Source organism: Gasterosteus aculeatus, chromosome 11 (genome assembly GCF_964276395.1).
Source record: "Gasterosteus aculeatus chromosome 11, fGasAcu3.hap1.1, whole genome shotgun sequence".
NCBI lineage: Eukaryota > Metazoa > Chordata > Actinopteri > Perciformes > Gasterosteidae > Gasterosteus > Gasterosteus aculeatus.
Window position 1 is genome coordinate 3,456,250 of NC_135699.1, and position 23,070 is coordinate 3,479,319.

The 23,070-nt window shown below is 46.0% G+C and overlaps 1 protein-coding gene and 1 long non-coding RNA gene across 2 annotated transcripts; one reads left to right on the forward strand and one right to left on the reverse strand.

The window, feature by feature from the left end:
- Positions 1–7,762: 7,762 nt before the first annotated feature.
- Positions 7,763–9,664, reverse strand: LOC144384605 (uncharacterized). The gene is made up of 2 exons (XR_013451406.1): positions 9,553–9,664; positions 7,763–8,605 (listed from the first exon to the last, which is right to left on the reverse strand). It is a non-coding gene; the product is annotated as an uncharacterized LOC144384605 (long non-coding RNA).
- Positions 8,974–21,510, forward strand: LOC120828004 (retinoic acid receptor alpha-B). Its single transcript, XM_040191274.2, has 9 exons — positions 8,974–10,162; positions 16,072–16,226; positions 17,022–17,163; positions 17,861–18,021; positions 18,221–18,397; positions 18,499–18,703; positions 18,790–18,857; positions 19,068–19,158; positions 20,414–21,510. The coding sequence occupies exons 1-9, from the start codon at positions 9,964–9,966 to the stop codon at positions 20,662–20,664; spliced, it is 1,449 nt and encodes a 482-aa protein (XP_040047208.1). The 5' UTR covers positions 8,974–9,963; the 3' UTR covers positions 20,665–21,510.
- Positions 21,511–23,070: the final 1,560 nt, after the last annotated feature.

Genomic DNA, 23,070 nt, shown 5'->3' on the forward strand with positions numbered 1-23,070 from the left:
TTTGTGCTTTCCCTCCCCACAGGCTTCTGTGGATAGTGGTTCTATCTGACGGTGGTTGTCCCTGCAATGGTCCTGCTGTACTTTGAATAATTTCTGTTATAGGAATTGAATTGTACATCTTTTACATTGTTCATTCTGTACACATGACATCCATAGTAGTCTGTCCATCCCGGGACAGGGATCCCTCCCTCCTGACGTTCTCCCTAAGGTTTCTTCCCTTTTTTTTCCCATGGAAGGGTTTCCTCAGTTCTTCCTGTGCCAATGTGAGGGTTTCTGGACAGAGGATGTCGCATGTGTACAGACTGTAAAGCCCTCTAAGGCCAATTACAAATTAGCGATTTTGGGCTATCCAAAATAAAATCAATTGATTTGAATTTTCCCTAAACTTAAATGAGTGGTTAGGTTGCCTGAAATCAACCCAAACGAAATGTTTTCTTAAAGCATGTAATGACCCATAAGGGTTAATAACGAAGCATTGCTGAAATGTGACACAACATTAAGATTGCTACATTATCCAGAGACAGTCTTCTCTCTGATAGTCTTGTTTTCCTATATAGATCATACAGAGGCATCAGTTTTAAACTGTGACCGTTATATAACCAGTTAAAAGTTCCTGATAGCAATGGCAACATGTAATACATTATAACACGATCTTTATAAAGAAAATGAATATTGTAGCATAAAATGCATTTTAGGGCGTTGGGATCAGCTGGACAAGATGTAAACACTCATTGCTACTCCCCTGAAGAAGGGTCTTTAAGAAACAGAAGGTAGGAAGGCCAGGGAGGAGGCATGGGAAGTAAAGAGAGCGCGCAAGGGAAGGGCGGGGAAGTTCGATGCAGATGGGGGAATGAAACAATGGGGGGATCTGTGACATGACGGAATTCCCCTACATTCCCCTGTTTCGCCCAAGACCGGCAGTGACAGCGGCGTGATTGCACGCACATACACACACACACACACACACACAGCCTGCCTGGCATGTGCAACAATAAAGAACCATGTGAGTAAAGTATGTTTGCATCTGCAAACAAGAGGGTTTATTGTGAGTTAATGCTGGTATGAAATCAAATCTCCTGCAAAAAAAGCATAAAAGCAGCGTGACGTTTTTCCTTTTTTTACTGGATTAAAGACGCTGATGAGGCGATGTGACGAGGGACTACATTTAGGAGCACATCATGTAACTAGTTGCGCAGTGCAGACCCGCCCGACCTTACACAACAGCCACAAATATTTCCACACGCACAAACTCAGGCATATTTTCGGCCACACTACTCCCACTTCAGTAATGGGGTCACAGAGAGCTCTGCTGCTCTCTTTTGTCGGTTGGCCTTCAGGGCCGATGGACTCCCTTCCTTTTTACATGTCCTCAGGAGTCGTTGTTAGCCCGCATAGCTGCAGGGCTGGTTTATTAAGGTGGGCACACGGGACAGCTGAGGTAGTAGGTAGCCCCCGCGGCTCAAATCTATGGCAAGATGGCATGAAAATATCTGGCATAATGACAGGTGGAAATATAGTAATACTATTCTTTTATGAAAATAAAATATAAGAAATGCTTTGAAGCGAGGACGTTGTGAGGCAGCATGTCTTAGTTTGCTGCTACAGTGTCTCACTGTCAGGGATGCGTGGTAGGCAGGACTCAAATGCAGAGTTCAAAAGCAAAAACGACTTTAATAGTCAAAAAGGAAACTAAGCAAAGGCCAACGGGCAAAAAGGCACACAGGAACCGAGCACATACAGGACGATAGACAAAGACGCGACAAGTGACACAAGAGACACACGGCTAAAATACACTAGGGAGGTGCAGGTGATTGGACACAGGTGGAAACAATCAGACAATCACAGACGATGACAGGACAAGGCAGGAAGTGAAGTTACCCAGGGAGACAAGAAGAAGAAAACTACAAAATAAGACAGGAAATAAACCCACACCGTGACACTCACGTCCACCGAGAAGTCAACGTTGATTTATTTATTACAATAGGGCACTTTGTGCTTTTTTCCTAAACCTAACAAAGTAGTTTTGCTGCCTTCACTCAACTAAGTGTAACTCATAACTTTTAGTAAAAGCAAAACATTTACACGTGTCGCTGACCTTTCATAAGAAACGAGTAGCTTTTAAAAAGATGTCGTACTTAGCATTGTATTCGGATATGTTGACTCCATTGACGTATGAACCGAGACGGTTAAACACACACTGCTCAACGGGTCAAAAATCCTCCCCGTATGCTGGAGAGCGCACAGTGCTAACTTCCATGTAGAAATGTACATGCAGTCAGTTACCTCAGCAGACACACGACAAACCCATAATGTTCTACCTAGAGAGCTGTACTGTCCCCACGCACGCATACACAGACACACATTCAGAAGTACAGAATTACAGACAAGTCAAGGAATCCTGCTGTATTGTATAAAATCCCCTTTGTGTGTGTCTGTGTGTGTTTGCATGGGCATGCACTATCCTATCCTCGTCATGTTTAATTACTAAATTCAACTTGATCTGTTATTGTACTCTCCTCACGCGAGGTGCCCACACACACACACACACACACACACACACACACACACACACACACACACACTGTTGTTAAATAAAGAACAGAAGCTTGTTTCTAGGATCACTCTTGAGAGCATGCGTGTGTGTACAGATGCATCCTTTTTTTATTCCTCCAGTTTGGTGCATTCTGTACACGCAACGTGTACATCCGCTACCTTATCTGTAGCCGTTACCCTTTGCAGGGGTTGCAGAGTCCTTTGTTTTTTTGTCTCATGCTTGCAGAACCACTTCGCCGTCGCTAAAAACTCTCAGCTCTCCGGATCAATTACGTATGCAAGTTAACCAATCATGGCAGGATTCTCAGAGTAGAGTAACCTGAGCAGAAAATGATGGTGCTCTCACTGTGTGGGAGTGTGTGTGTGTTGTTTTCAGAGCTACTCCCTGATTGGTTGACACAGTCTTTTTTTTGTGCATGTTCGTACAAGTGGCGCTTACGGCGGTCCGGAGCGCCATCGTTGTTGCGGGACTGTGGCTGCCCGCCTCTCGGCTTCTGTCGCCATTCTTCGCGCTGTTAGCGCTGTTAGCACCGTTGCATTCAAGCTGCCGGCTTAGTTGTCAACAACAATGTTCATAATCTTGTATTTAATAGCGTTAACGAATAATATTTAGAACACAGAATCTAATACCTAAAAAAAAGATACTTAATTATATGTTAAAATTTATTTCAACCTTTTAAAGATGTCTTTGTTTTTATGAAAGAAAATTGGTGTACAACTAATCACGCCATAAATTTTCGTATTTTGCACATTTTGTTGAAGAACATGTAAATGCTGTAAATAAAGGAAAATTGTTTTATACTTTATCACCTACGCTGTGTGTTTCCTAATCATTTCTTTTATCTATGATCCAGTGCTCACTAGCAAAAACAGCAAAAGCCCAAACTGAGGTATAAATCAGAAACATTTCTGCACCATGTCGCATGAAGCCGTCCTTTACTTCTCCACGTTGCACTTTTGGCATGTGGGGATTTGCCTCTCACTGACCCGGAATTAATGACAACAAAGGGATATCCACCAGCAGGGCAGAACACTCTCTCTCACACACACGCACACACACACACACACACACACACACACACACCAGAGGAGCATCATCCTGTGCTATATATAAATAAGGCACAACCCCATGCACACAAATGCACACCACTCTGCTGGCCATACACATGACACACATTGCTATTTGTATATACATAAGTGTATATACACACAGACACACACATGTATAAATAAATATATACGTGTATATTTGATGCCGCTAACACACACGTGCACAGATAAACACACCAGCTTCCTGGCTGTAGCCCTCATGTCACACGCGATGCCGGGAACTCTGTGACCTGTTGTTCACAGCAGTACAGTCACAATAACAGCTACTTTGGCATTAAGAGACAAACGCCTGCAGGCGTGTGGAAGCTGGACATGTGACCAGACCAGAGACAGTTTTGCGATGGGATCACAAAGGCCGCGGCGCCAAAACTGGAACGTGAGCTGAAATTGGGGAGTTGGTGTGTAACAGAAGACCCTTTTCCTGTCCCCTACCCATTTCCAGCGCCATTGCTCTTAAACATATGCAGACTTGACCTTTGAACTAGCACCTGCTGTGAAGTGTTTGTCAACTCAATAGTTTACAAAGAGAGAGGGAAAAAAACTAAAGCCTATATTTGTTCTTAAGAAAATAGTTAGATGAGGGATATTGAAATATCACATGATTTTCTCATGTTTTTTGGGGTACATTAATTGTGGTATTAATCAAAAATAAAAGAAATTGTAAATTTCAGGAAGAATCCATACAATAAGTGTTGGAGTATTCAGTAAGAAAATAATCGTCAGGGGAAGCCCTGTTTGCATGGTGCTGCTGTAGTGGGGACACGTGCAGAGGGAAGCAGAGGTCAACGGCGTCACCTCTGTGTCTCCTCTGATGGTCTGCCTCATTTTTTCAGGGGCTTAACCGAAGAGACCCTGGGCGGGGTCATACGCTGCATCCATGACCTCTGCCTGATCACTGAGGCCTGGGAGGTTCAGCCACAGGGCCCACTGAGAAAGGGACAGCACACAAATCTCCCCCCTTCAGGGCAGCCGATCCTAAACCGATTCTGTCCAGCCTCCATATTATGATATATGGGAGCATTGAAGGCCCTTGACGGTACAACACAGACGCATGCTTACAAAGGGAAGCACCGTCAAGACGACTTGGGTTCCAATTCACGGGTCCCAATTCACAATTTAAATTTCAAGTTACTTTACATGATAGGTGTCGCCCGTCCCCGCAATCCTTTTAGTGGCATTACGCCCCGAAAGTATAGGAAGGCCTTTGCAGTCATTCCAAGGTGGGTGGCATCTACTACATGTCTCAACGGCCGACTTTACATGGCATGTACTGTGCAGTAGGTCACACGTGTTCTGCGTGACCTGTAAATGCTCCCTTTCCTTCCAACATTGCATGATCATTTATGATTTATCATGTGTGACGTCAACCATAAACGCCTCCTTTGCAAAGTGTGTGTGAACACTCTTTTACCCATAGGCCCATAGAATGGAAAAGAGAATGGAGCCTTCTCTCTTTACCAATCTCTGTCTTTTTACCTCTATTTTTACCTTTCTCCGTCTATCCACCACTCTTTCTCTCCCTCACTCTTTCCTCGTATCTACCCCTCCATCCTGCATCAGTCACTCCGTGTGAATTATCTCGTCTGTCAATTCTAATTTGCTCCTTCTTTATTTCTCTCATTATCCCTCTGTTCCAGCAGTCTCCCCTTCCTCATCTCGCTCTCTCCTTCTCGCTGCAAAGGCTAACCTACTTACAACACAGCTGTCTGATGAATAATGGAGCAGAGACAGTTACTATCAGCATTTCCATCAGCGGGATCCCGCCTTTGATCTCTGCTCCTTTCCCTTCTGCCTTTCCTCGCAACTCCCCGGTGTCTCCTTGCATCCTTTCACTTCTTACATTCTCTCCTCTGTTTATGGTTCTATGGACGGTTTGTTCTAAATTTACAAAATCCATCTGTAAACATTGTGGTTAGCCATTTGGGGAAGAATTGTATTGCGATATTTAAAGGGCAACTTTAGTATTTTGTATTCCAGCATTTCCCCGTGTTTTTGTGTCTAATTGACTAATGGAGACAAAAATGTATTTAATTGGTCCAGTATTGCGTGAGATCATTGTAAGTGGAGCCGCTGCGAGGGCAATTGTTGCAGCGATGCACACTAATGTCACGTCCAAGAGCGGTTGGTTTTGCTTTTGAGATTTTTCCCTCGCCTTGCAGCAATAACCTTTTATTATTATGGCTTAAATAGAGACTTAATTGTTTTTTGCTAACCTCCTGTGTTTTTTACTTCTCTGCTTATTGAAGCGATATAACGTGTTAGTACACAGGGGCTTCGCTGTTCAACACTTCTGACCACATCCATACGGTTAACAGTTCGCTGTTAATTTACTCATCAAACGCGCATTTACAGATGTTTTTTCCGCTTGGGGCAGCAGAAGACACGTTTTTACACAACTGTGACAAATCATCACTTTTAAAGTCGATTTGCAAACATTTTTATGGACCATCCGGATGATTCATCGCAAGTAAGGTTTCTGGTGACAAATGTACAACCAGTACCGACTCGCTTCCAGCGCCAACTACAAGCAACTGCTTACAGATTGAGACATGTTTTTCAGCATATAACAATGTTATTGCAAACATATATAGTTGAGTGTGTGGAAACATCATTTTATATCCTGTCTTCACCTGCTTGGACTCACACAAGTTACGTCAGCATTGGCCATTTAGTAATCATGTGAGTTGCTACATGTTATTTTCCTGAACCTAAACTCCTGTGAAGATGGAAGTTTACAAAACGGACAGAAACCAAAAATGTCCTGTAAAAAAAGATGAACTACATAGAGTTTTAATGAAGACTGAATATTTGAATGTAAATGTACTAACTGCTAACTGTGATACAAACCTGCATCTCACAGGCTTTTGTGGGGCCCGCTGGTAGACGCTGGCTGGACTCCATCCTCCAGATCATCCTGTTTACTCGACAGTCGCGTGGGTACAAATCTTATCTCATCAAATGTTTATGTGACTCTTTCTCACACCTTCTCACTCCCCCCACGCCACATGACCCATCCATCCATCCTCTCGCTACTCTGCCCCCCACACACCCCATCTTTCACACATTTCCTGAACCTCTGCTTACTGAGCTGAAAGAAAAGTGCCGTCTGTATCTTCAGTCGGTTAGTCTCTACTTTGGCCTGCCAGTCAACAAGTCTGTTTTGTATCTTCCACCTAAACCACAGTGCGGATTAGCGCGAAGAAAGCAAAAAAGTCCAGGCGGAAGACGATTTGACGCGGGAGACGCAGTTAGAGTTGAGTATTTGGGTGTGAGAGAGGCTTGGCAGTGTGTGTGTGTGTGTGTGTGTGTGTGTGGTCAAGGCGGTTTACACAATGCCATTCTAAAGGATGAGTGGGGCTGTGGGTCAATAATAACAAATGTGTTATCTTTTCAAACCACACCACTTGCACGACTGGTAAAAAGAGTTGAGAACAAACCAAAATTCATGAAATTATAAAAGAATAAGCCACGTGAATATTTTTGAGGGACAGCTGTGCACATCTGCCTGCATGCCCACACGCAGCGCGGCTGACGGCAGGCTGATTCACCGACCCGTCACTCCACGTCCTAGTCCACATTTTTTTGCCTCACGGTGATAAACATCACGTATGAGATCAGTGTTGTAAAGATCTATGTACAAATATGGCACGTGTAAAGAGTGACTGGTCACTGTGCAACAATTTTCCAGCTCATAGTTCATTTATTCTATCATTTCCTTTAGACTGGGACCAGCTGGAAATCTCTCAACACTTTCTCATTGTGCTCCTTAACCTCATAACCCTCATTCCCATCTTCATCCTCATCTTTCTCTTTGCTGCTACTGTTCCCCCCCAAAACCCATTTTCACCTCTCCCCTGCCTCCTTGGCCGCCATACATTTAATGTCTTATATTGATTAACAGACAGAAATGAATGGGATGTGTTTCCCCTTTCCCCGCTCATATTTCAACCAGCAGCTAATCAATACACGGAGGCCTGACAGCAAGGACACCGGCTCACTTACAGCAAAGGATTGAGCTGTGTGTGTGTGTGTGTGAGTGTGCACGTGAGTGGCACGGGGTTTACTAGACGTGTTAAAATCGATGACACATGAACGAGCGCTAATGGGACTCTTTATGTACAAAAAAAACAAGCAATATTTTGAATTTAATTGTACCGCATACATATGTTGGGCGGTCATATTTAAGGGTAAACAAATAATAATACTATTCAAAGTTTATTTTCAGCCACATACTCTTTTTTTGTATATTTGTAGTTTACTCTCCTAAAGAATGTATTTCTGATCAATTGTAGAGCTATATGCTGTATCTATATGTATATATGAAATGCTTTAAAACAATGATGATGCGTAGAGGATTTACAGCATGCATCAGTTGAGGAAACATACGCAATCACAAGGTACATAATGGGCCTCAATATTACATTACGTGTCATTTAGCTGACGCTTTTATCCAAAGCGACTTACAATAAGTGCGTTCAACCATAAGGATACAAACTCAGAAGAGCAAGAAACAAATTTCATCAAGTAAGCCAAGTTTTGCTCTCAGTGAGGGAGGGACGAGCAGTTTATCAGATGCAGAGCGGAGAGTGCGGGTCGGGATGTCGGGTTGGACCACGTCCTGGATGTAAGCTGGACCCGATCCATTCACAGCACGGTACGTGAGCACCCAGTCACCACCAGTAGCCAGTGAAGAGAGCGGAGGAGCGGAGTAGTGTGGGAGAATTTAGGAAGGTTGAAGACCAGTCGAGCTGCTGCATTCTGGATGAGCTGCAGAGGTCGAATGGCGGTGGCAGGGAGACCAGCCAGGAGCGAGTTGCAGCAGTCCAGGCGGGAGATGACAAGAGCCTGAATCAGTACCTGCGCCGTATTCTCCTGATGTTGTAGAGCGTGTATCTACAGGATCGCGTTGTGATGTTGGGAGTCAGGGAGACTTCCTAGGTTCCTAGTGGTCAAAGTGGGCGTTAGCACGGAGTTGCCAAAGTTAACCGTCAAGTCCTGTGTAGAAGAATCTTTTCACAGAAAGAGAAGTAGTTCAGTCTCGTCTGGGTATATATTAATAAATGTAAAAATATAAATAAATAAATAAATTAGTTAATTTTTTTATGAATTGGGAAAACACTCTAGTTACAAACTGTAAGGTAATTGTTGACAAGCATGATAATACCACCCAGCAGTAACAGCCGCCCTACAAATACTGGTTGTTTTTCTGTGTTTTTCACAGCCGCCAGAAATAGCCACGTTTTGAAAGTAGGCATTTTGGAGGCTCGCGCAGGGCAGATAGGTGGAGCTCGCGCGCAGCTGGCGTCACTCATCAAAGGAGAGAGAGGAAGGGAGAGAGAGAGAGAGAGGAAGGGAGAGAGAGAGAGAGAGAGAGAGAGAGAGAGAGAGGGAGGAAGAGGGGCCGCCGGGTACAGACCAGAGGGTACCACAGGACACTGCGGAACGCGCTGCTGCTGGACCTCAACAACCAGCCACCGAGGCGCGCGTCCCCGAGCCGCTCCGACGTAGAGCAGCAAGTTCAGAGTCGCACGCGACCGCGCGCATTCAGCGTCATTGTGTTCAGGAGCTGTTTGTCTCGTGAGCGCTTGCACCGTGTGAACCGGAACGAACGGAATACAGCGCGAGCAGCCTTTTTCTTCTGTGGTGTTTGGGGACGTTACGGGGGAAGCCGCGTTCATTTACAGCACGCGCGGATGTTTTAAGGACAGACTGTACTGGTGGTGAAACGAAGAAGCGTTTTCGTCCGCTAAAGGGACCGTTCGCCGCGGCTCTGGCTACAGGGATTAGCAAGCGACATGACAATTACATAATATCCTCCTCTACTCAAAAACAACAACAACAACAACAACAACCGGTGAACCGCCGCAGAGACGCAGAGGGCGCGTTTACCCGCAGGAGCGTGACCTCCTCGCTTCAAGTACCGACGGCGGCTGCTGCTGCAATCAACGCGGCCGTAAACTTCGAGGCACTTGTAGCGTTTGGATTGCGAATCGAAACAAGGCGACAAAGACAACAGCCGGGTCTAAACTTCCGGTCGGGCCAAAAAAAAAGGAAAAACGACAGGGAGCGCAGCGCGTGACACTAAACCGGCCGAGAGGTCACCGGGACCGGCCCCCCCCTCCTCCCCCCCCTCCCCCTCACAACAGTCCGTTATGAAGATGTGAACTCTTCCCTCCCTCTTTCTCTCTTCCTCGTCGGGACGCTTTGATCTTTTTTTTTCTTCCCTCCCCCCTCATTCCCTCCACGCGCAACGGCGATTTGGTACGACGAGATCAAAGGGCGCCTCTCGCCTCTCGGGGGATGTACGAAAGCGTGGATGTTGTGGCTTTTAGCCCCAACCCGAGCAGCCCCAGTCCCGGCTCCTTCCTGAGCATGGACTACTACCACCGCCCCCCGGGGCTCGGGCCGGAGAAGGGGCTGCTGTCCGGCGCTGGGGGGCTCCAGCGCCCGTTCGGAGGGTCCCTGGTGAGCGGCCGGCACTGGAGTGGATCCAGCCACTGTGAGTGACGAGCCCCTGCAGGGCAGCTAGTCCACGGGGTAGTTGTTGCTGGGGGGATTTGTTGGAAGTTTGGGCGGGGGGGTCGCTTGCCAGCCCCCCCTCCCTCTCTAACTTGGTTCCAGGTGCCCCAAGGCCTCTTTTCTGTCCACTGTTAACCTGCGTTTGATGGGAAACAAACCCACCGTATTAAACTGTAGTAAGAAGAAGTGTCTCTTCTGTGCGCTGGTTGTTGGTTCATCAAGCTGGTTGTGTTGTCAGCAAATGGATACTTCTACATGGGGAAAAAAAAACATGTTTTATTTAAATGCTGCACTCGGCGTGCTTTTGCCAGCCGGTCAGGAATGTAGCTGTGTGTGTGCGTTTTGCAGTGTGAGGGTTTGGGTTTATGTTTTTTAGTGGCGCGACTTGATTGACCTCAGCAGGTCAAGCAGCTGCCAGGCGCTCGACTCCCAAATCCAAGCCCTCGCGCCCCCTGACCTCTCTGCTGCCCGGCGGTGGATGAGTGAGCCTCACCTGCTTACCGAGCAGGCTTAATATGCGTTAGACGGATTCAGAGCCCAAACGTTTGCTCCATTCTTATTGAGAAGAGTGAGGGGAAATGCATTCGCTACCCTTTGGATCATCAATTCATCTACCCAAGTCTAGTTTCCAGTTTGCCGTGGAAGTAGAGGGCATACGAGATGATTATTACATTTAAAAATAAGAAACATTAGCTCTGATGATTTGATTTTTGTACATTATGAGCTGATAATGGCATCATACAAATTGGTGTAACAGTATCCGTTTTTGTTTTGGCTTGTTAATCCATGAGACACTTAGTTTCAGGCATATTATTCAGTGTATGAGAGTCAGTCTTTGTACACACTTGCCTTTCATACATCAAATCACAATGATTCAGGCCGGCAGCGATGCAAATTTGCGACAGTTGCAGTACTGTTTCAAAGAACGGTTTGAGTGGAATTCCCCAGGAGCAGCGTCTGGCGATCTGCTCTTTTATAGCTTTATAGTTCCCTCAGGTAAACAGTTATATGTCCAGAGCTTTTATTGTGAAGGGCGGTAACGGATGGGGGTGGAAGTGTCGATTCCCGCATGCGTTGCCCTGCAGCCACGATGCACCCTGGACTGGGTCGCCCCGTCCATCGCAATAGTTGACACACACAAACGAAGCTCCCCCCCCCCCCCACCGGCGTGGCATGCTGGCGCCAGCCCCGGTGTGAAACAGTAACCGGGCGGTGAGGAGGCAGTGATGTCACCACCGGACTCGGGGGGCCTTCTACGACCGAGTTGAAGTCATAAATACGGGAGAGCGAGAGAGGGGAGTGCTCGTAAATCCCAGCCGTAAAGACAAGGAAGGTTTGCCCTCAGTGTGTTTGTGTATAGTGGGGGGGGGGTTGTGCGTGACTTGAATGAAGAGCGCACCATACCGGTTCAAAGGTCAAAGGTCCTACAGAGACGCGGGCACTCGCACACATTAGCCTTAGGATAGTGGGTTCGCTGTGTGTGTGTGTGTGTGTGTGATCCAGTGCTATGAGTCACCGACTATTGGGAAGTGACCTATATCTCTCCCTCTCTTCATTTCTCCTATCGGCCTCTTTCTCTCGTGTGTCAGCTGCCCAGTCATCACTTCTCCGCCCTGAATGACCTCTCCTTTCAGTCTGCCGGACACACACACACACACACACACACGACATTCGCTCACACTCGCGGTTTGTCTGGGAATGTGAGGGTTTACTGACCAAGTTTGACCTGAGTGTGAGTGTGTGAAATGGGGGGAGGAGGGCCGGCCGGGTGCTTGCGTCTAGGTGTCTTTTTTTCCTTTTTTGTGTGTGTGTGTGCAGATCGTCAGATAACTGCTAAAACAGCGCCAGTGGAAAGTTATTAATTCAGTTGCTCCTCTGGCATGGCACGTCCTTGTCTCTGTTGGACTCGGGCGGAACTTCTTCTCTCATGTCACATCTCCACAACGTATGTATTTATTAGAGACGGGATCAAGGAGAGACCGAAGCGGCTGTCGTGGTACCGTGTAGAATTACTGATGGGGTTGTGAAATTTCACAAGATGTTCAAGGTGGAAACTTTCTGTGGTAATAACATTAATTTATACACCAATGCATGTGGATTGGAGAGCAAACAGGGATGAGATGGAAATATAGGGGTTATTTGTCAAGGCTACTGTTTTATGTAGGAAGTGGACATAATCTTCGTGATGTGGTTTCATTGGTGCTTCGAGTTTGGCATTTTAGTGGTTGCCTTCTTAGTTCTTTTTGCAACTAGTGAAGGTACGTGACCATATGTGGAGGCGAGATAGACTGCTCTGGTGGTCTCCTGTCAATCACGAGTTAGCCACGCCCCCAAAAAGCATATTTTGCGTCTACTAAATTATTAATTGGGCATAATTTGCTGGATAAACATCATGCTGCATTGAAGAAGATGTGAAACTATGGATGGACTAAATACACCCGCTTAAAGGCCATTTTTGTCCTCTTTTAATTTATAAAACTACTGCAGTAATGTATGCATGGATTAGCCAATATGTCCAGAAAGGCAATTATGCAAGTAACCGTGTGCTTAATAACCATAAGGAGGGATGGAGCTAGATGTTTCCAAAGCAACATAAATGGATATTTCAAATACGTTTTACCTTCTGACGACAGCTCGAAATAAATTAGAACACAATTCAAGTTGGATGAAGAGATTTTTGTATCAATAAAATTACGGCATCTTCTTTCACCCATTATTTTACTTAAATCCCAACTATGAATAGCTTAAAGTAACAACACAAAATAGTTGATTATGATACAATAGTTTATTGGCAGAAATTCTATCCGATTTGGACTGAGGTGAGATGAACAATCAGGAAACTCATCAGATCAAACAATGGCTACTGAGAAAAAATTATAATATTCAATGATGGATTAAGCATTTGGCTAATAGACGATGGCCCAAATAGTAGCTTGATGGTACAATTGCTAGAAAGCAGCAAGAAATTGAGGTGAAAATGCTTTGATGACCTGGTTTGCCCAACTCTCGAATTGGTCCAAGTCCCTGCGCTTGATGAATGTGTTTGTTAGTTTGTTGAATGTACAGAAGTTAGCAGGAAGTCATCGGCTGTCAGCGGGACTTCAAAGCGTCTACATTTGGACGCTACTCGCTGTTGTGGTCGGAGGCCGTCCCCTAAGTCGAGAGAGCCCGCCCTCCGCTCACAGACGGTCAGCTGGCGCGCTGCCATTGGCAGAATCGGCTTACGCCATCGCCGGCTAACACTCACCGGCGTGAACTGACACGAGGACACGGATTGGCGCGCTGGGCCACCGCAGCAGAGCCCAGGGCATTTTAAAAAGGTTTTAACAGCTTTTTATTTCTGGCTTTGGGCCGGAGTTGACCCGTGAGCTCAGAGTTAACGCATCACAATAAGGCCTTGTTAGGATTTACAGTTGCTCGCCCCGACCCCCCCGACACGTGTAGGGCGGCGGCCACTGATCCCGATCGGGTTCAGCATTCGCTGCTAGCTGCATTCGATTATGCATTCCAGAAGGACGACATCTATCTGCCTATTAAAGTTGTTGTTTCAACAGTTTATTAACTTCACATCATACCATTTTAAATTGTGAAATATAATGAAACCAACGTGAAACTTTATTCTGGTGGGGAGGACGTTGTCTACTCAGCTGCTTTTATTTTTTTAGAAGTAGCACTATTATTTTAAAATATACTAGTACAAGTCCTGCTTTCAAGTAAAAGTACATTATTAGAAACAATTTCTATATTCAATGTACCATTATTCAAAATGACCCACGTCTGAGTAATATAGTTCTATATTACTGAATTATAATTAATTATGCATTGCGTCATTATACATCACACAGGTGTCTCAGCTGGTAAAGGCTCATTTGCTTTAACATATTCTTCAAAGAGTCGCACTTCTCTCCCTAATATCTACGGCTGGTTTCTAACATCACCGCTGTGGGGATGCAGAGGGATTTCACTAAATGTTTTCGTTGTTACTTAGTTTGTATGAGACGCAGTTACACCTCTCACGAATCTCTCGACATGTTGCACCAAATGATTATTTATCAGCATCCATATTTAGTTCTCCCTGTTTTGACTGAGGCGTGAGGCCGTTGATGCGCTTCGGTTGTGCTGAAGTTGGGGCGTATGAGGTACTATCGGTGCTCCACAGTGAGGACGCCACGTGCGTTAGCTAAGACTAAAAGGTCAGGGGTCACCAGCTCGGGAGCAGACGGGGGAACACCGGTTCTACACACCTACGAAGAAAATCAATATCAGTTTAAGTGAACGCTCAGAAATGGACTGCTGATGGAAATCGGCACGTGATGACGTTGCGTGGTCTTTTCTTTCAGCTATCGGAAAAGCCTTCCGGCCGCACGTTGGTGTGTTTCCCCAAACCGGCAGTATGTCACACAATCCAAAGGCCCCCTTTAAATACCTCATCACAACTACCATGAAACAAAGGGTAGAAAAGTCTTCTCTCCCAAACAAAAGATACAAGCTGTACTTTGGTTTGGATGAACGAGGCCCCCGGACGCCAGGAGGAGACTCAGAGGTGCACCGACAAAAACAAGGAGGAGTTGGAAGGAGAACTGTTGGCTCGCATGTCAGTGAGAGGAGCGCAAAGACAAACAGTGCAGAGAAGGGAAGATGGAGGGATGGTATGATGGCTGAGGGGGGGGGGAGGAGGGTCTCCCCCTCTCTCTCTCTATGTAAACAGAGCAGACCAGTGGAGGGGAGTTGAATCTACTCCGTAGTGGAATGTCTGGTATGGTGACTGAAGCAGGGGGAGGGGAGACGTGTGTGTGTGTGTGTGCTTAGTTCAGGAGATGTGGCTGGTATCTTAATCTGAAGGGTCACCTTAAAATGGGTCGCGGTCTTTGACTCGTCTCCTAACAAAGAAGCAAAGCCTGCGCTCGATGAACGACTGCCAATAGAAGGAAAGTACACAAACAAGCACCAGTTGGACAGCGTAACAACTAAGAAGGGATTTTATAAAAGGCACGGAGACGCTGAGACATCCGCCCCGAAACTAAATGAAGCTGCTGCAAGAAATTCTAATAAATCTAATAAAAATGAAAGTTGACTAAAACCAAATGGAAATGAAGTTAAGGATGAATATAAAATGACTTTCACGACCTCAGCTTGAACTGACGAGAGTAGCCGGGCGAATGCTTCTCTGAACAAAGATTCATTTAATTTAAAAGGTTTAATCCAACCACAGCAGCTCATTTGACTGTCAGCATCATATCCCAGAACCTCCATCTCCACCTCGCCAGAGAAACGTGATTAAGAGATTAGAGTTTGGATCGGATTACAGTCCAATGATATAACAACGAGCACAAAGCACATATTCCTGCAGTGGAGTGCAACCTAAATGATTTCACCAAGGTAACAGATTCTTTAGTTAAACGTAAGCGCTTGGCCCGACGCTGCAGTAAAGGACAGCGTCTCTGCTTCCCGCACAAAGCGCACGTGTCCACGGTTCTGATTCTGTGTTCAAGAGCTCATTTAGAGTCTGTGTGTCCGTCACCCAACATGTTGTGTTTTAACCAATGTAGTTTTTCTTGTATAACAAATGTATTAATATAGATGCAATTCGTCCCAAACATGGCACCTAAATCAACTTTCCTGACATTAACCACAACGGACAAACAATCGAATGATGGAACATCTGCGCTGCGTAAGGTGACTGCAAAAAGAGGAGAAGGCGGGCAGGCGGGGGGGGGGGGGGGGTTCCTCTTGGGTTGCATTGCACATTCACAAAAAGGCTAAATGGAGCCTTGACTGAGGACCAACAAATAGATGCTATATTTAAATATGTGACGTACAGACCAGAGGTAAATGTCGGTGTCCTAACGAAAAGGTGTCTCCCTCCCTCACTCCCTCCAATCCCTGCAGCCATAGAGACGGAGAGCACGAGTTCGGGAGAGGACCTGCTCGTCCCCAGCCCGGCCTCCCCCCCGCCTCCGCCCCGCATCTACAAGCCCTGCTTCGTCTGCCAGGACAAGTCCTCAGGGTACCACTATGGAGTCAGCGCCTGCGAGGGCTGCAAGGTACCAACCGCCGTGCCAGTGCACGCCCCCCCACTTAGTCCGGTCTTCCTGTATATGGCTCCATTGCCGCGGTAACAAAAACACGCAGCCGCGGGATTTAAAAGGGAACTACGTGACTAATGTTGGACATCGCTGTTGTGAAGAAATAGAGGATTCTTTTTGTGGGACTAATGTCAGTGAGTCAGCGTTGGCTTTGTCCGCCGCCTTTTGGGTTCATTTGGGCCCCAATAATAGTCCATTTCTGAACAGAGAACCAGATCGCCAGCAGAAAACAACCAAGTCTGACAAACTGCCACATTCTTGACTTCTGAAAACTTCTTTTAAGCGGAAACGTTTAAATGTATTTCAATTAAAATAATTTGCTGTTATTCCCCCCCTCCCCTCCCCCCCGCCGCGTGCCTTGCTACTTATGGAACGCATCCGGGCCCCGGATAGAAAAACCTGAATGAAAAGTAGTTCCGTGAGGCTACCGAGTATTTGTGTAAGCGGAGAGGTCGCGACCTTTGCACCTCCCTTGGGATTTGTAAGCCTCTTTGCCATCTAATCCTGCACACACACACACACACAGTTCAGTTACACAAATAATCTGTGCATGCAATTAGTATCCTCTTTGATATCTGTGTGTGGGCTTTTGTGCGCTGGTGTTCACGTCCTTTCAACAACACTCACTGAGCGATAAACAGCGAGCGCTTGTTGCTGTGGAACCGAAACGTTTATATCCCGCTCCTGTTCCTGTCCTGTTGCACCTCCAAATGTTGCCTTCCATTTACCTCGGACATTTCTTTACTTCTGCAGGGTTTCTTTCGGAGAAGCATCCAAAAGAACATGGTGTACACGTGTCACCGAGACAAAGTGTGTGTGATAAACAAGGTGACCAGGAACCGGTGCCAGTCCTGCCGGCTGCAGAAATGCCTCGAGGTCGGCATGTCCAAAGAGCGTGAGTACAGTAACGCAGAGGCGGGGCCGTTTAGAGGAAAATCATTTGTAAAAAATACACATACTCTGTAGATGTTTAGGGTGTGAGTTGCATATCTATGTATAGATATCTGATTCTGATGCGACGGGACCACATGTTTGTGAAGCCTCTCAGGTCTGTGGATTACCTGCCAGGTCACGGCCGTGATTACATCACACATTAGGTCACACATGGAGGTCACACATTACCTCCAAAAGTCTGAAACTCCTCCAAAAGCCATGTAGATGTGAGGGGAAAAATAACATTTATGATTTCAGCGGTGAGCCAGTTCAGTTTTGTTGTCGTGTGCTAGAAAAGGCAGAACCAAATGCACTTGAGTGACTTCAGGCGCTCGGTGTTTACACTGATTGACATTTACCTCCATCTGGTGGCCTTTCTCAGCCGAGAGACAACCCACGAACCCCCCAGCAGTGCCTTCCAATAGCCCCTCAATCCAGAGATGTACTCTTCTGTATATTCTCTTGAAGTAATGTCTTTTCATTCGACCCTCTGTGCCCGGCGCCTTGTCCTCTTTGTCCTGGGACAGTAAACCAGAGGCCGGTGAGAAGCATCAAACACACACGACAGGAGGTGTCGCTTCACTCCCCTCAGTGACCTAAATGTTCTGCTTGTGCTTGCGAGCTGAATGTCCCGATCTTTCTTCACTCCCACCCAACAGTGGTGCGAAACGACCGCATGAAGAAGAAGAAGGAGGACAAGAGGCAGGGGGAGACGGAGATCTACGTCCTGTCGGCAGACACCGAGCAGATGATCGAAGGGGTCCGCCGGGCCCACCAGGCAACCTTTCCCTCCCTCGGTCAGCTGGGAAAATACACCACGGTACATCGGCAACGCGCATGCTTAAAGACACGCAGGCAGATATTCTTAGTTACTGAGAGGAACTTATCTGGTCATGAAACAGTGTTGAGGTGTACGAGCTACACGTGAGGAGAGGAGACTGATTCTTTATCCTTTATTTGCCTCGATTGAGGAAAGTTCCCCCTACTAGCATTAATAACTCCGCCTTGTTGCCCATCAGAGCGACAGCTCGGAGCACCGCGTGGCTCTGGACGTCAGTCTCTGGGACAAGTTCAGCGAGTTGTCCACCAAGTGCATCATCAAGACGGTGGAGTTCGCCAAGCAGCTGCCCGGCTTCACCACGCTGACCATCGCCGACCAGATCACCCTGCTCAAAGCCGCCTGCCTGGACATACTGGTGAGAGTCACTGCCGCCACACACCGGCCTCCGCCCGGGCCCCCGAGGGGAGGCCGAGCGTTACCGCAGCGTCACAGCCGAGCCTCTGCCCCGTGTTTCAGATTCTGAGGATCTGCACCCGCTACACGCCAGACAAGGACACCATGACCTTCTCCGACGGACTGACCCTCAACCGCACACAGATGCACAACGCCGGCTTCGGGCCGCTCACGGACCTGGTGTTCTCCTTCGCCAACCAGCTGCTGCCGCTGGAGATGGACGACGCGGAGACAGGGCTGCTCAGCGCCATCTGCCTGCTCTGCGGAGGTACTGCGCCTGGTTCGACGGAGGAATGTGATAGAAGTTGCTTCGGTGTTTGGATTCATGTTCTATGTGTGGCTGTGTGTCTGCAGACCGTCAGGATCTGGAGGAGTCGGACAAGGTGGATGTTCTCCAGGAGCCGATGCTTGAAGCCTTGAAGGTATTATTATTATTATTAGTAGTAGTAGTAGTCGTATTATTAGTATGATTATGAGTGTCAGGATGCAGGCCCAACCGTAGCCACACACACACACACAGTTTGCCACTGCAGGTCTATTATACTTGTTACACATATATTTTTTATATATATAATTAATATTCATACATACACACTCATCCTTTTCCTCCATGTCTTCATGCGTCTGCACAGATCTACGTGAGGAGGAGGAGGCCCGAAAAACCTTGCATGTTTCCCAAGATACTGATGAAGATTACTGACCTCAGGAGCATCAGTGTGAAGGGTGAGACACACACACACACACACACACACAGGTCAAGTCAATATTTCACAATCTTTTCCTCAACCTAAAGGATATATACCTAAATCTAGCAAAGGATTTCAGGGTATATACTTGCACCTAAAAGTGTTTAACAACCTTTTTACTAAACCAAACCAAATGGTTCTGTTGCCACACACAGCTGAGTTTCCTGTGAAGACAGCAGTTTATGTTGAGAAGACAGCAAACGTGTAACTAGTAGTAGTCAAAATAAATGAATAAATACATGAAATATGCATTTGAAATACATCATGAAATAAATAAATGAGGCAATAAATACATAAATATTAAATACATTTAATTATTCCATGGTACTTTTATTTCATAATGCCACTTTTCATTTCCAGAGTCTTTTATTTCATAATGCCGTTTTACATTTCACATTGTTATATGCAAATCAGGGGGCGTGGCTACATCTAACATTCAGAACAGACAACAGAGCCGTGTGCAAAAGAAGGCTGGCTAAGGGACGTGAGATTAGCGCTGGTACTACAAGCACAGGTGCTGGACGCCCGCCTCTGGATATTGGATTTCTCGGGTTGATAGACAACACAAAGTTAGCCAGCTTGTCGCCATGCAGCGCTAATGTTGACTTCTTCAACTTGGACCTCTTCCACACGCACGCGGTGCTCAATCAGTCTTAAACAGTTTAAAACTTCGTCGTCTATGTATACATCTTGAAGAGCACTTATCCGCCCTAGTATTTCCAAAAAACCCTCAATGTGTGTCAAAATCGTATCTGCAGAAAACCCATGTTGATCGATTTGATCTGCTAATGCTAGCATGCTTCCTCGGGGCCCACCGATGTCTTCCATTATATCAACACTCACGTCCCTTAGCCAGCCTTCTTTTGCACACGGCTCTGTTGTCTGTTCTGAATGTTAGATGTAGCCACGCCCCCTGATTTGCATATAAGAACGTGAAATGAAAAACGGCATTATGAAATAAAAGTACCATGAAATAATTAAATGTATTTAATATTTATGTATTTATTGCCTCATTTATTTATTTCATGATGTATTTCAAATGCATATTTCATGTATTTACGTATTTATTCATTTATTTAATTTTGACTAAAACGGCATTCCATACCTATTGGGCATGGACACGTGTAGCCGGGCTCTGGCAGGAAGACGCATGAGAAACGAGGAATGGCTTTTCGTAAACCCTTTACCCCACACGATGACCTTTGACCTCACCCTGAACTCTTCTCCTACAGGAGCAGAGCGAGTGATCACGCTGAAGATGGAAATACCCGGCTCAATGCCGCCTCTCATCCAGGAAATGCTGGAGAACTCTGAGGGGCTGGAGGGGCATGGAGCCGGGGGAGGGAAAGGAGCAGGAGGAGGGAAAGGTTGCGCCGGAGGCACAGAAGAGGACGAATCAGAGCTCGGAAGCCGCCGTCAGAGTCCGTCGCCGGAGTCTGCTTCCTCGCATTGCCGGAGCCCCGCCTCCTCCCCCTCCCCCTGAAGCTCCACGGCCGCAGTAACGCAGGATGGACGAGGGACCGACGCGGCTCACCGGAGGGAGGTTAAAAGAGCTGTTGAACTTTGCTGAGAGGATCAGCATGTTATTCATTCAGACAGGACAGCATTTCCTAAAGGTGGAAACCCCGGGTCTCTAAACCAAGGACTGCAGAGGGACGTGCACCACCTGCCTCCACCCTCGTGAAAGCTCATGTGTAGTTTGCAGAATCACTGCATCTCTCATTCACATATATGTGTATATATATATATATATATGCAAATAAAAAAGAAATGATGGCAGGGAGGGAAGGACTAATGCAAGACGTTATTTTCCTAAATGTACATGTGTATATACTGTATTTCCTCATTACAAATATAAAGAGTTCTTCCTTCACCATCACCCCCCCTCACAGACACATCAGGGAATCCTAGCGACTCCTCGACTGTTTTCCTCCACTAGAAGACTTAGTAAATGCGTTTCCCCACCGTGTGATCTGTGTTCAGGTTTTTCAGCAATGGAGGCCCGCCGGAGATGGCGCTCATCAGCGGTGACTGTTGTGGTCGCCGTTGATGAGCGCTGCAGGATTTCAGGTGATTTAAGGGGACATGGCAACAGGTTCACGCCGAGTTGTGCGTTTTGGTTGGTCCACACTGTCGTGGCCGGTTTGTTTGTCTCACCACAGCATCCATCACTCAACCACCCCTTTCAGGTACAGACTCTGTTTTCAGTGTTGTTCTCTTTGATGTACGGTGCAGTAATGGAAAGTATGAAAGACACAGAGTTCAATAAAGATGTGGTGTTTCCTTCTTTTTGTCGCGAAAAAAGAAAGAAACCTTGTTCACTGTGAAATACGGTGTGATTTCCTGATACTCACAATGCCCAGAAAAAAAAGGTTGTCATTTAGCGGACGCTTTTATCCAAAGTGACTTACAATAAGTGCATTCAACCGCGAAGAGTCATGGTCTAGTCGAGTGTTTTGCTCTCAGTGAGGAGCAACAAGCAGTTTGGCAGATGCAGAGCGTCAGAGTGCGGGTCGAGATGTAGGGTTTGACCAGGTCCTGGATGTGAGCTCCACTGTCTGATAAAGCACCATCTATAAAGGTTTTAGAAGTTTGGACCTAGTGTCTAGGGCAGGGGTCACTAAGAGACGGACCTTGACCCAAATACACGGATGAATTACATGCTAGCCATTCAATGAAATGAGTTTGTGCTGATACACATCTAGCCACTGCAATAAGACTATTTATCCCCTCTGGGAAAATCAATCACAAGACTATAACACCGTAATTGTTGTATTGTTTGGTTAGTTTTTTTAAACTTTATTTTTGATATGGACAGTGATGACAGTGTCATTAGAATTGTGACACACAATTATGCAGAAGAACTACATGCTCGTGCTTTAGGTGTGTAGTTTACACCTGCCAACAGGAAGGAAAATAAAAAAAAACAGAGCAGTATACGTTCACAAATACATTTATAGATACACACACACACACAGAAAAAGTGTGTTCAGTGTTTTTTTATATTTTCCCCTGTATTGCTTTACATGTAACGCCTGCTATGGGAAAATAAATCAAAGCTATCTAGATTCACACACAAGAGACGGGCAAATAAAAGAGTAATCAGAGAATTATACGTAAGTCAGATGACTTGTGACCAGGGGCGTAGGCAGAAATTGTATTTTGGGCGGGCCAGTGAAAAAGTGGGTGGGCCTACAGTTTTTTGTAGAAAAAAAATTACTTAAATAATAATTAAACCTTAGAGAGCAGAAAAGAGAATAGCTAAATTGCAAAAACAGTTACACCTTTATTTTGCAATATTCGGCAAAGACAATAACAAAACACTGTCTAAACATCATTTAGCAGAGCTCAATAAAGGCTAGACAAACCAGCATACACAATAACCTGTCCATTTTATTCAGGCTAGTCAGCAGTGCAGAGACAGTTCCCCGAAAATAAGAGTAGGCTAAAAGTAAAAGAAATTAAATCAAAATAATAAAAACTCTCAGCAGAGCACGGTTTGAAATAAATAACAACACACTCCCTAAATTCTGTTAAATCAACCATATACAATGCAATCAATAGGAATAGCAACTCCTTTAAACTAAACAATGTGGCCTATAAGGCAGACAGTACAGCTATACAACACACCGCATAGTTAAATCACTTCGTCCTCAGCCAATATATGAAAGTCATCACACGGGGCCGCAGAGAATCCTTCATTGCAAAAGTCTTAGACTGTGGGAGAAAAGTTGCTGCTGCCCTCATTATTCCATAGTGATCCTCTTGGAAACGATTGTCCAGCTCTGCCAGCTGTCTGTCAAGGATGTCGTTCCATATGTGTCTTAAGCCATCATTATTTCTCACACTTGTTGCTTTCCCCAAACTAGTTGTGACCACTGATCCTGCA